The following is a 13,702-nucleotide window of genomic DNA, read 5'->3' on the forward strand; positions in this document are numbered from 1 at the left end:
ATAAAACCTGTGTTGAAAGTCTTTGCTAGCAAAGTGGTTTCCCAGATGATCCATGGAGCGGCGATATGGGGCATGGACCCAAAGGCTAACAAAGCCTTAGAAATAGTGCAGAACAAATTCCTCAGGAAAGTGCTCTCACTCCCCAAAGGGACCCCAGCTGCTCTTCTTCATACTGAAGCTGACGTGACAACAATACAGGCTAGAATTGATTACCTGTGCCTAAATTATGTGGAAATGCTTCAATCTCTTTCAGAGGGTAGATTCCCCGCTGTGTCTTACACAGAACAGGAACAGACCAAATGCTGGAAGGATGGCCTCTTGCCCCAATATCAATTACAATATCTTCAGGTGACCATCAAGATGGATAAGAGGCACTTAAGAAACTGTCTCTTTAGTTCCAATGCAGAAAGGGATCTAACCATGATGGCTTCTACCAAGAGTTCGCCATGGTTCCCACTTATCAAAACGGAGCATGCCTAAGCCAGATACCTGACAAAGCTCCCACTTGCCGTACTAAGAATCGCTTTTACAGAACTACGATTCCAATCGTTGCCCGTTGGATGGACGGTATGGCAAAGTACATTATGAAGAGAGACTCTGTGTGGACAACCCTGCGCCGAGGACCTGTGCCATTATTTATTGCGGTGCCCGTTATATATAGACCCAAGAGACCGATTTATAAAACCCCTGTTTACGAATGCAACACATTTGAATAGGGTGGAAAGGGTGAAATGGCTGCTGAGCGACACTGAGGACTTCGTTACTAACAAAGTAGCACTCTATGCGCTGGCAGCTAAGAAGATCAGGAGGAAGGAACTAGATAAAAAAGTGGTCAACTGCAAAGGGGATTCGGATATTTAATTTGGCACATCTTACCTGAGAATCTTCTGCTATTCTATTCTATTCTATTTAATGCAACAAATAATTTTAGTAGTCGTGACCGTGGTTTCATTGTCTGTGTGTGCCCGACGATTTTTATGGATTTTGTGTGTGTGTGTGTGTGTGTGTGTGTGTGTGTGTTTTGTCCTCCTTCTGAATGATGCCATGGCCTATGGCTAGTGCAATAAAAAGTTTAATTGGTAAAAGTGGGCATAAACTGAATCAGCAGACATTGTGCTGGACATTGCACTGGTAGTGGTGCTGGTGTGCTGAGAGAGTGTGGCATCATCTTCACCATGTGCACACAGAGGGGCTCCGAAATCATTTTAAACTGCTGTCTATCCCCATATCTTAAATTGAGTCCACTTTCAGTCCTCACTGATAGGTGAGAACATGCAAAGTTGTCCTCCTGAGCATATGCAGAGTGTTTTCCCTGTGGAAATGAGTAGGAAAGTCCAACCCAAACTATGTTGGCTGTCGAACGGTGACTCTGAAGGGGCAGGTTACTACTTAACAGGCTTGTTGCATAAGCTCCCTGGCAGCCTTCCGAACAGAGATCTATTCTCTCTTAGGCTAAGCGAAGAGAGGGCAGTTTGGGGTCTGGGAAGCTCTTAAAGAGGCAGCTCTCCGTTAATCCACCGTGCTTGAAAACACCGTGCTTGAAAACAACCCTTAAACCTTGGTGGGAATGCCAGCATTGTTTTGGGTTCGTGTTTTTTTTTGGGGGGGGGGGAGATGTAGGAATTCCCAGCATCAAAGATTGCCATACCGGTATATATTTAGTATTTTTCACAATGAAAACCCTTCCCTCTGCTTTGCTGAAGCAGAAGGGTTGCCTTGATGTCAGCGGCACCTCGGCAAAGGCACCAGCTCTCCACTGTCCCACCCCGGAATAATCCACCCGGGGAGATCTTCTCCGCCCATTCCTGGTCCACGCCCCACAAACCGGATTCGGGCGCGCTTCAGCTCCCAAATCAGCGCCAGCCGCCGAACCATCACCAGCGAGCGCCTCAATATCAAGGTAAGCGACACCCGCGGAAGCCGAGCTGCCTCCGGACTACGGGCAGTGGAGGAGCGAGGAGCTGTCCGGGCACAAAGCAGGCAGGACTCCCGGTCTCCCTGGGATGATGAGGGCAGAACAAGACCGTCCAATATCCTGGTGGACGACGAGCATTCAAGGCTGAAAGGGAGCGAGAGCCTGGGTCTTATTTTCCTGCATGCGGGCTTCAATCCTCGTCGACCCATTTCCCAGGCAGAAAGACCGACTGAACTCAGGAGGGCTTGTAGAAAGGGATGGGATTGTGAGGCTGGTTTGTTTTTTTATCCTGGTCCGTCTCCTGACCCTCGAAAAAGGGCACAGAGACGACAAATTGCTTTGCTTGCAGTTGGCAAATGAGAGTTAGGGAAGGGGTGAGATTTTCCCTTTTCTTCAGCGGACATTTCAGTTCCCTCGCAGTGAAACCCCAGTTCCTTGCAATTATCTGATCCCATTATTCAGCCCAGCCTCAGAAATCCCTGCCAACTCCTATCAAAGGGGAAGGTAACGCATGCCAGATGTTGCATAACGTTTGGTTGAAGTTCAAGCTCAGATTCCACTCATGTATCGTACACACCTTCCTTGCATGCGGGGGGAGGGGCGCCGTCCAGCATTTGGGGGGGGGCACCACTCACTCTGCCAAAGGTTGCAAGCCGCCCACTTCGCTTTAACCCCCCTTTTCTGCCAGGATGAAACCCGATGCAGAGCCGGAGCGCCCGCCTCTGGTTTACGTCCAGGGGGTTGGCATGATCAAGACGTTTGCTGATGTCTTGGAAGAGGTGAAGGACTTCCAAGTTCATCCGGGGGACTTGCTGATCTCCACGTACCCCAAGTCTGGTGAGTGAATGTATGTCTTGGGCTGCGTCCCACTCAATGGGAAGGAAATTTGCGGTGCTTGCATTTTGCAGGGTGTTGGACTAAAATGGCTCATTGGGTCCCTTCCAACTCCACAATTCTGGGTTTCTGTGAAAAGGTGCTAGGCCCTTGTGCACGGGTAATGTTACATTGTGTAACACAGCCTCCAAATAGCAATGGATTCCAAGACAGCTTAAAAGGGATCGCGTTCTTTGCAGACTTGTGGCTGTACAAATATGCCGGTTGTCAAGGTGGAGAGCAAGTATTTCCCTGGTGAAAACAGGGACATAGCTGTCTGTGAAGAGGCGAGGGGGGAAACAGAATAGAGGAGATCCATTGGAGGGCCGGGGCAAATTTTGGGCTCCCGCAGAGTGCCATATTACAGTTGTAATATACTGTACAACTACAGCATACAGTCATGGCTGTAGCCGGGGTGGGGGCAGCTGCCCCCCAAATCAAATAAATAAATAGAAATACTTAACTAACTGACTAATTGCATCACAGATATCTTGGTTCTGCCCCCCCCAGCATAAAGCATGCCCCCCTAAAATAAATCCCATGCATACAGGTAAAGTACATATCCTCCCCAAAGAAGTCTGGAAACTGTCTGATGGCCTATTCCTTGGGGGGGGGGGTTCCTGTTTTAACTATTTATTTGTGCTATTTTCTCATGTTTTAATCTTGTGAACTGCCCAGAGATCTTTTGAATAGTGGGCGGTATATAAATCTAATAAATAAAGTAATTCTTAGTGTAAGGATTAGAGATACAGTGGTACCTCGGGTTAAGAATTTAATTCGTTCTGGAGGTCCGTTCTTAACCTGAAACCTGAGACCTCCCCGCTGCACCAAGGATTCCCTGCCCGAGCTGCTTCAGGTCCTGTCGGATGTTCTCCTGGAGACACCTAGCTTGGTTGTCTTAGGGGATTTTAACATCCATGCCGACACGACCTTACAAGGAGCCGCTCGGGACTTCGTGGAAAGCATGGCCACCATGGGGCTGTCCCTGAATAAGTCTGGCCCAACTCATAGCCGCGGACATGCCTTGGACTTGGTGTTTACCTCTATGGATGTTGGTGATCTGACATTAAAAGCGAAACAAAAGAAGTGCCATGGTCAGATCACTTTCTGGTGCAACTGGACTTCTCCGCAACCCTTCCCCTCTGCAGGGAGGTGGGACCGATTCGGATGGTCCGCCCCCGCTACTTAATGGATCCAATTGGCTTCCAGAGAGTGGTAGGGGATGTTTTATCCCATGTCGATGGCCTTTCAGCTGATTCCCTGGTGGCCCGCTGGAATGCGGAGTTAACCAGCGCTATTGACTGTCTGGCTCTGAAGCGCCCTCTCAGATTGCATGGAGCCCGGACAGCCCCGTGGTTTTCCCCGGCGCTGAGGGCGATGAAACAGTCGTTGAGACGGCTAGAGCGCCGGTGGCGGAAAACTCATTTTGAATCAGACCGGACACGGGCTAGAGCTCAACTTCGAGCCTACCAAGTGGCAATGGCGACGGCGAAGAGGACCTTCTTCGCCGTCTCCATCGCATCTGCAGAAAACAGCAGCAGGAGACTCTTCCAGGTGGTTCGCAATTTAGCGGAACCACCTGCTCCATCCGGGCCCAGTACGGGCCACATGATCTCCTGCAATGATTTTGCAAAGTTTTTTGCAGATAAAGTCGCTCAGATTCGGGAAGAGGTAGACTCCACCGTGGGAGCAGGGCCGGGGCGGGGGAGTGCTAGAGTCCTGTCTAGTCAAGTTTTGTGGGATCAATTTCAATCTGTTACCTCCGAGGATGTGGACAGGCTGCTTCAACGAGTGAAACCAACCATCTGTCTCCTTGATCCTTGCCCATCCTGGCTTATAAAAGCTAGCCGGGAAGGGCTGGGCGATGGGCTTCGCGGGTTGGTAAATGCTTCTCTCCATGAAGGAGCCTTCCCAGACCCGTTGAAAGAGGGGGTTATTAAACCGCTTCTTAAAAAACCATCTTTAGATCCGGCCAATATGGCCAACTATCGCCCAGTCTCAAATCTTCCATTATTGGGCAAGGTGATTGAGCGAGTGGTTGCCGAACAACTTCAGGCACGCCTGGAAGAAGCGGACCATTTGGATCCCTTCCAGTCAGGATTCAGGCCTCATCATGGGACTGAAACTGCCTTGGTCGCACTGGTCGATGATCTCCGGCGGGCTAGGGACAAAGGTAACAGCTGTTTCCTTGTTCTGCTGGATCTCTCAGCGGCTTTTGACACCATCGACCATAACATCCTTCTGGACCGTCTAGAGGGCTTGGGAGCTGGGGGCACTGTCATGCAGTGGTTCCGCTCCTTCCTCCTGGGCCGTGTTCAGAAAGTGGTGGTGGGGGATGAGTGTTCAGACCCCTGGGCTCTCACTTGTGGGGTGCCTCAGGGTTCTGTCCTCTCCCCCATGCTTTTTAACATCTATATGCAGCCGCTGGGAGAGATCATCAGGGGGTTTGGGCTGGGTGTCCATCAGTATGCTGATGATACCCAGCTCTACCTCTCTTTTAAATCAGAACCAGTGAAGGCGGTGAAGGTCCTGTGTGAGTGCTTGGAGGCGGTTGGAGGATGGATGGCGGCTAACAGATTGAGATTGAATCCTGACAAGACAGAAGTACTGTTTGTGGGGGACAGGAGGCGGGCGGGTGTGGAGGACTCCCTGGTCCTGAATGGGGTAACTGTGCCCCTGAAAGACCAGGTGCGCAGCCTGGGAGTCATCTTAGACTCACAGCTGTCCATGGAGGCACAGGTCAACTCTGTGTCCAAGGCAGCTGTTTATCAGCTCCATCTGGTACGCAGGCTGAGTCCCTACCTGCCCGCTGACTGTCTCTCCAGAGTGGTGCATGCTCTAGTTATCTCTCGCTTGGACTACTGCAATGCGCTCTACGTGGGGCTACCTTTGAAGGTGACCCGGAAACTACAACTAATCCAGAATGCGGCAGCTAGACTGGTGACTGGGAGCGGCCGCCGAGACCACATAACACCGGTCCTGAAAGACCTACATTGGCTCCCAGTACGTTTCCGAGCACAATTCAAACTGTTGGTGTTGACCTTTAAAGCCCTAAACGGCCTCGGTCCGGTATACCTGAAGGAGCGTCTCCACCCCCATCGTACTGCCCGGACACTGAGGTCCAGCTCCGAGGGCCTTCTGGCGGTTCCCTCACTACGAGAAGCCAAGTTACAGGGAACCAGGCAGAGGGCCTTCTCGGAAGTGGCAACCACCCTGTGGAATGCCCTCCCACTAGAGGTCAAAGAGAACAACAATTACCAGACCTTTAGAAGGCATCTCAAGGCAGCCCTGTTTAGGGAAGCTTTTAATGCTTGATGGATTTCTGTATTTTAATGTTTGATGGATTTCTGTATTTTAGAATTTCTGTTTTGTTGGAAGCCGCCCAGAGTGGCTGGGGGAACCCGGCCAGATGGGCGGGGTATAAATAATAAATTATTATTATATTATTATTATTATTCTTAACCTGAGGTACCACTTTAGCAAATGGGGCTTCCCGCTGCCACCACGCCGCTGCTGCACGATTTCTGTTCTCATCATGAAGCAAATTTCTTAATCCGAGGCACTATTTCTGGGTTAGCGGAGTCTGTAACCTGAAGCATCTGTTTACGGACTTAATCTGCTCAGGAAGTCCATTCTTAAACCGAAACTATCCTTAAACCGAGGCGCGCTTTCCCTAATGAGGCCTCCTGCCGCCGGTTCCCTTCCACCACTCGGATTCCATTCTTAGATCGAGGTAAAGTTCTCAATCTGGGACACTGCTTCTGGTTTTGTGGAGTTTGTAAACCGAATAGTTCATAAACAGGACTGTTCTTAAACCGAGGTACCACTGTATATTGATCCTCAGCCGCCATATATATGTTTAAAGCACTCCCCCCCCCCTTATAGAGTTCTGGTGATAGGAACTGACCCATTAAGTTACAATGCCCAGAAACCCTTAACAAACTACAGCACCCAGAATTATTTGAGGAGTGGGAAACGTAGTTTGCATGTGTTTTAAATGTAGGGCGTATGCAGCCTCAGTCTTGGGTTTCCCTAACTGCACTGCAATCGAGAATTTATGCAAAACACCCCTTCATGCCCTTTCAGGAACTACCTGGGTGAGCCAGGTCATAGACCTGATCTATAAAGAAGGCAACCTGGAGAAATGCAGCCACGAACCCATCTACCAGCGAGTCCCTTTCTTGGAGTTTGCTGTTAAAGGAGTTCCCAAAGGTAAAACAACCCCACTAGCCCAGCAATCCAGGAGTCACTCGCCCCAAGGTATGCTGAGAGGACATGTCGTGAAAGATGGGGGAGAGGAGAAACCTCTTTATTGACTTCTGTTTCCCCCTCCCTCCCTCCCTCCCTCCCTCCAGGCATTGATCTGCTCAGAAAAGCATCTCGGCCATGTCTAATTAAAACACACCTTCCGGTCCAATTGCTTCCAAAATCATTCTGGGAAACGGATTGCAAGGTGAGAGCAACGGGCCCCTGAATCTAGCAAGAGCGGGATCTGGAAGAGGTTACTGTGAAAGAAAGGGCTAGAGGGTTAATCTGAAAGGAGGGTCACAAAGTTGCCAGAAGGGCTATGCAGAAGGAGGTTACTGTTTCCAAAAAAGTGAATCCAAGTTTTTAGTCTATATATGAAAGATACTTAAATACTTTATTAAAAAAATATCTAAGTTACTAGTCCATATGAAAACAGGCTTGAAAAATCTATGGGCAATGTAAAAATTGAAAAACCAGAGGTGGGGAGGGCTTTGCAGCATTTTGTAGTGGCCAAGGGGAGGGACTTCAAAACTTTTGCATTGCCCCTTGCCCTTCTGCCTCGCTGGCAGAAGCGGCAAAAAATTATGCTGACCGTCCATTTAATCTGCACGCTAATTTCTGCACTACAGATGATCTACGTGGCCAGAAATGCCAAAGACGTGGCTGTCTCGTATTATTACTTCTACCAAATGGCAAAAGTGCACCCTGATCCAGGAACGTGGGAAGAATTCCTGGAGAAGTTTATGGCTGGAGACAGTAAGGACTATGGGGAGATGAGGCAGAGGCGGAAGGCAAGGGCAATGACCCTGAAAGCCAAGGACAGGAAGCTTGTGGTCTTCTATATGTCACTGGGCCCACCTGCTATATCGACCATATAGAAATTATTGGGAACATTGATGTGGAATCTGTAGCCTCGGTGCACCCCTGGAATTATGAGCAAGTGATTTAGATCTTACCTGGTTTGGAGGAGCTTTGTGAGTGTGAAGGTTCAGATCTGGGCATTACTCCACTGACTTCCCATTGCCTCTGGACCAGCTAGCGGTAGAATGAGATAAACAAATGATGAAGCTCCCTTCATCATTTGAGTCATAATATTGTGATAATCGGACTGGCAGCAGCTCTTCAAGGTGTCTGTCAGGTTTCCCCCAGTTCTGAAGATGGAACCTTGACCCTTATGTGTGTGATAAATGTGCCGCAGCATCCTTTCCCAATGCGGGGCCTCCAATTGTTTTGGACTACCACTTCCATCAGCCCCAGCCATCCTGACTAATGGTCAGGGAAGATGGGAGTTGCAGTCCAAAAAATAAAAAAGAAGCTATAGTATTGAGTTGTGGCCTTTAACCAGCAGAGGCCAGAATTTCCTTGTTTCTAGAAAGGTTCTCACGGAAGCCCATAATCTCTCTCTCCTCAGTCTCTTTTGGATCCTGGTATGACCATGTCAAAGGCTGGTGGGACAAGAGGAATGAACATAAGATGCTCTACCTTTTCTATGAAGACTTGAAAGAGGCAAGGTTCCCTCCCCTCCCCCAGCATCGGTCTCTGGCCCTCCCCGGTATAACCCTTTCAACGCCAGTTCTGCTGCCACAGCAAGCAGAGCCACCAAAATGTTCAAAATGTAAACATAGCACATACAGTGGTACCTCTTCTTACAAATAACTCTACTTACAAATGTTTCTACTTACGAACGGAGCTCCGTCTGCCATCTTGGATGCAGTTTAGATAGGATTTTTTCTACTTACGAATTTTTTGATAGGGTTGCTTCGACTTACGAATGCATTGCTATGGGATTCGACTTACAATTTTTTACAAATGTGCGTTCGGAACGCATTAAATTCGTAAGTAGAGGTACCACTGTAAAGAATGTATCGCGCATGCATGCAGTGTGTCAGAAGGAACTGTGGCGTCTAGAGGGCCGGAGCATCATTTGCCACGTTCAAGAGGTGCACCAGACGAAATCACGGTTCCCAGGTTGGGAAATTGGGAGTTCCACCTGGGCGTTGCCATTCTGTACACTGCATCCTTCTCCCCAGCCTCCCTTTCCCAACCCAGGGCTGGGGGAAGCCAGCCAGGTGAGCGGGGCATAAATAATAAACTATCATTATTAAATTATTAACCCAAGTCTCCCAGCTTCAACCCCCGATCATTGTTTATCTTCTAGAATCCTCAACGGGAGATCCGAAAAGTGATGGAATTCCTGGAGAGGCCCCCTGATGACCGCCTGGTCGAGAAGATTGCTCACCACACCTCCTTCAAAGAGATGCGCCAGAACCAGATGGTCAATTACACAAGCATCCCTACCGCAATTATGGACCACAATATCTCCCCTTTCATGAGGAAGGGTAAGCTGCACTGACACCTGGAGGGATGGGCTGAAGAGGGCTGAGATTCCAGGGGTCCCAGGGTTCACCCAGGGTCCGTGTTTCCTTTTGGAAATAAGGCACAGCGGAGACTGTGGTATCTTTATGATATATGGTTTATTTACACATATATACATCCTGAGCCTGCGATGGAGGGGTTCACAGCATCAGTACCTCAAAAGGGTCTTGTTTCTACCACAGCCACAGGCTTAGATTCAAGCAGAAATCAGCCATGAATCTCTCTCTCTGCCTTTCCAGACTGCAGCTTTTTCCTCCGGGTCACATCACAGCAAACTCGGCCCCCAAATCTCAGGCTTTGTCCTTCTAACTCTCCGAGAGCTAGAGAAGGGGCCCACCCATTTGCCGTCTAGCACAAACCACCTTTCCTTTGTTCTCTTAATGATCCATCAGCCAGGCAGTTACCTCATCGGTAAGCTAGCCTGGCTTGATTAGCTTTTAACACTTGCTAGGATTATAGGTGTCTGGCACCCACCAACTCATAACAATACTATTGCTCATAAGAGGTCTTGAGGCATCATAGGGCTGAAGGAGTGGGCGCCAAAAAGGGATTGGCTTACTGGAGGAGGCAAATGCATCACCACCGTCATTGTCGTCACATCATCACAAGTAGGGCCTGCAGATCACTTCCTCTGCTTATGTATTTTATTATTATTGATTGATTGATTGATTGATTGATTGATTTAAAAAATCCAAACAAGTGGAATCTGCAACCGCGTATTGCTGCATGGAGTACAGTGTGGAAACAACAGGAACTCCCCGTTCCTATTTCATCCATCATATTTGACAGGTCTTTAGGTAGTAATGTTCATCTCTATCTTGTCCCTCTTTAATCGCCATTGTCTTGACTCCCATTTCTTCCCATTTCAACCCAGGAATCACTGGCGATTGGAAGAACAAGTTCACAGTGGCTCAAAACGAGCGCTTTGATGCCGATTACAAGAGGCAGATGGAAGGAACGACCCTGCACTTCCGGACAGAGATTTGATCTCTCTGGCTTCCCTTTTCGGGTGAGTCTCCTTTTATTCCCATTCTATGGAATCTACTACCTTTGCTTCAGATTCTTAATATCAATTCCGCCCACGGGGTTTCTTGTTTGATGAACAGATCTTCAGGTGAGTTAATAGAAAAGAGACAAAATATGGAAGCCATGATTCTTGGATTCTCTCCCAAGTCCACAAATGCTCCTGAACATCCACAATACTAGCTAGCTTTCTCCCTAGCGGACAACTCTTCCTTGACATTCCCTGCTGGTGTGTAGGTGGACACTTCCGGAAGACCTGTTTATTGAGCATTTGTGCTGATTTGTTTGCAGGGAAGTTAGACGATCCTGTGTCAAACCAAGTGTTGTTCTGAACTTCCTGTCACTTTTCTTATTGAAAAAAGTGGATTTCTGTATTACTTTTCATATTGCAAAAGTCTGATCTTTGGATAAGTGGTTTTGTTGTTCAAGACTGCCTAATTAACTATAATGGTGCAACCTGTATTTGTTGGTATGGTATATGATTGAATCCCACCCCAAAATGGCAATGGTCTCTAGCAGAGCCGTGTGTGTGTGTGTGTGTGTGTGTGTGTGTGTGTGTGTGTGTGTGTGTGTGAGAGAGAGAGAGAGAGAGAGAGAGAGAGAGAGAGAGAGAGAGAGAGAGAGAGAGAGAGAGATAACACTATATTTTCCATAGGATTCATCGGTTCACCCATTCCCAAAATCTCAGTCCTGGTGTCAGAGGTCAGCATAGTTGGGTACTTGCTGAGGGTCATACCCCAGCAAAGGGCTCACTACCACTCCCTGGAGCCTCTTGCCTTGGTGCTGCTTCTCCTTGCCATTGCTGCCCATTCAGTTGTCCCCTCTTAGCAAGTGAGCAGTGTCAGAAACAAGGAGAAAGTAAAAAGGTAAAAGGTAAAGGACCCCTGGACAGTTAAGTCCAGTCAGAGGCGACTATGAGGTGTGGCACTCATCTCGCTTTCAGGCCGAGGGAGCCGGCTTTCTGGGTCACGTGGCCAGCATGACTAAACCGTTTCTGGTGCAATAGGACTCCATGATGAGTGCCAGAGCTCACAGAAACGCTGTTTACCTTCCCACTACAGCAGTACCTATTTATCTACTTGTACTGGTGTGCTTTCAGATTGCTAGGTTGGCAGAAGCTGGGACAGAGTAACGGGAGCTCACGCGGTTGCACGGATTTGAATTGCCGACCTTCCAATCGGCAAGCCCAAGAGGCTCAGTGGTTTAGACCACAGTGCCACCCGCTCCCCCAACAAGGAGAAACAGCAGGCTCCACTCCCTTACCTGCTTCCTCTGGGCAGTTGTATGGCTTGAGCAGCGCCCAGAGAATGAGGACTAGTGAATGGGGAACAGCAACAGCCATGAAAATGAGCAGATGGGCTCATTCAAGGAGGGGGCCTTGTAAATACAGTGTATCCAAGGACCCCGCGAAATCCCCTTCCTTCAAAACCCATATTTTCTGTGGTGCCTTTGATATACAGTGTCCTCATAATCTTCATTCCTTACTTTAACAATGCTTCAAATACAGCCACATCCCCACCAACATTTAAAAGCATATGACTCCCCTCCCCAAACAAGAGTCCTGGGAACTGTAGTTTACCAAGAGTGCTCTGTGAGGATTAAACTACAGTCCCCAGAGTTCTTTGGGGCAACAAGTGTCCTTTTAAATGGTATGGATATGAGTGCAATGGCATCTGCCCATATCATTCTCTCCCTTGCTCTCCCCATTGTTTGTTTTAGATTGTAAACTGTTTGGAGAACACCTCATGTTGTCTCTGGAAGATCCCACCATGTGCCTTGATGGTGTTAAGATGAAGATCAAGCCAAGATGCCTTCATGACCCCTTCAGGAAACAGCCAGTTTCCCAAAGTGCTGCTATGTAGTTTTTCCAGGCACTGTGTAGCTTTGGATCTGTCACTTCTTATCAGCCTGTGTCTGGAACAACCACAAACTACTGTTCAGCTCAATTTATAGCTCAGTAGGCTGTGAATCCTTGACCTCCCTTCCTAGACAGCAGATGCGGGAAGGAGTTCAAGAAAATCTGGTTGTTACATTCCAAAAGGAACATTTTTTTTTGCCCCCCCCCCTCCTCTCTATCCTGCTTTGACCCTGGAGAGGCTTTTTAAAAAATAGAACGATCTGGTCTCAAAGAAGCCCACTTTTTATAGAATTTTAGCATTACTTAAGCAAAGTGCATGATGTGCACTTAAAAAACCATCCCTAATTGTCAGGTTTATACTCTGTTCATATCTCGTATTCCCACCATTAATAAATACTTTTATTGAAAAGCTTTCTCGTTCTCGTCCTTTATTAATTTAACATTAGTATTGAGTGTTAGCAAATGATTTCTTGCATCAGCAGGGGATTAGGCCAAATGAGCTTTGTGGTACCTTCCTGCTCTAAGCAAAGTTTCAAGGGTAAGTATATCTTTGAGCTGATGGCTATATTCAAGAAAAATCACATGAAGCCAGACATATGGAATGTGCAGTTTCATCTGGAAATAATCATCACCGTGCCCTGAGAGGATTGCAGCCTTCCAGCCAGAACCTATGTTTCCTCCAAGTAGATTGTGCTCTCTAATTTGGACTGCTGAGCATCCCAAGGGGCAAAGGAGTTAGATGAGCTGAATTTCCCTGCCTTCTGCTCTTCCTGCTGTCATTGAGTGTAACAAGAAACAAAACCCTGCACCAACTGCCTCGCACTGAAACAGCCTTGGAGCACTAAGCATTGCCAAAAAAATTTGTTTTTTAAATAATATTTTAAATATTGTATTCCATCAAAACTATTCAAAAGCTGTTGAAACACATACACAGGCAGCAAAACTTAATCCCCTAATTAAACCCTTAACTTTAGTGTGGGAAAAACTTAAGGAAGCTATGAATTAAGCAGACACTGCTGCAGAAAGTCAAAAGCACCACACCAAATGCATCCATCTAAGTGGCCATGTAAAGAAAAAGCAAAGGATTAGTAAGGTTTATAAACTTTATGAAAGAAATTATATTTACATCAGACTTGGACTCAACAGCTATTCAAATAGAGAAAAATAGAGGATTCCCTCTCTAATGTAGGACACATGACCGCCCTGATGTGATCTTGACTATTGAGAAAAGGAATTTAAGAGAGGAGGGTGTGGGTGGGTGTAAAAAAGGGGGGGGGGGAATCCTGCTACCGGTAGGAGGTTAAAAATGAGTTAGCAGACCGGTATACTGCAGAGCTGGAACTGATGTGTGGTTGCAGCTGAAGCTGAGGAATTGCAAGAATGGATTTGATGTAGGAGATCTCACTACA

The 13,702-nt window shown here is 47.7% G+C and overlaps 1 protein-coding gene across 1 annotated transcript; it reads left to right on the forward strand.

Annotated features, from left to right (window-relative positions):
- The first annotated feature begins 1,656 nt into the window (after positions 1-1,656).
- On the forward strand, positions 1,657-12,706 carry LOC118094996 (sulfotransferase 1A1). Its single transcript, XM_035135830.2, has 9 exons — positions 1,657-1,900; positions 2,604-2,752; positions 6,875-7,000; positions 7,144-7,241; positions 7,666-7,792; positions 8,448-8,542; positions 9,195-9,375; positions 10,287-10,421; positions 12,155-12,706. The coding sequence occupies exons 2-8, from the start codon at positions 2,605-2,607 to the stop codon at positions 10,397-10,399; spliced, it is 888 nt and encodes a 295-aa protein (XP_034991721.1). The 5' UTR covers positions 1,657-1,900; position 2,604; the 3' UTR covers positions 10,400-10,421; positions 12,155-12,706.
- The last annotated feature ends 996 nt before the right edge of the window (positions 12,707-13,702 follow it).

The sequence above is a fragment of the Zootoca vivipara genome, chromosome 13 (genome assembly GCF_963506605.1).
Source record: "Zootoca vivipara chromosome 13, rZooViv1.1, whole genome shotgun sequence".
NCBI lineage: Eukaryota > Metazoa > Chordata > Lepidosauria > Squamata > Lacertidae > Zootoca > Zootoca vivipara.

Excerpts from the sequence above, each read along its gene's own strand:
- LOC118094996 (XM_035135830.2), top strand. The coding sequence starts at position 2,605 with ATGAAACCCGATGCAGAGCCGGAGCGCCCGCCTCTGGTTTACGTCCAG. Across the intron at positions 7,242-7,665 it reads TCTGGGAAACGGATTGCAAG|ATGATCTACGTGGCCAGAAA; the intron begins GTGAGAGCAACG and ends TCTGCACTACAG. Across the intron at positions 9,376-10,286 it reads CTCCCCTTTCATGAGGAAGG|GAATCACTGGCGATTGGAAG; the intron begins GTAAGCTGCACT and ends ATTTCAACCCAG.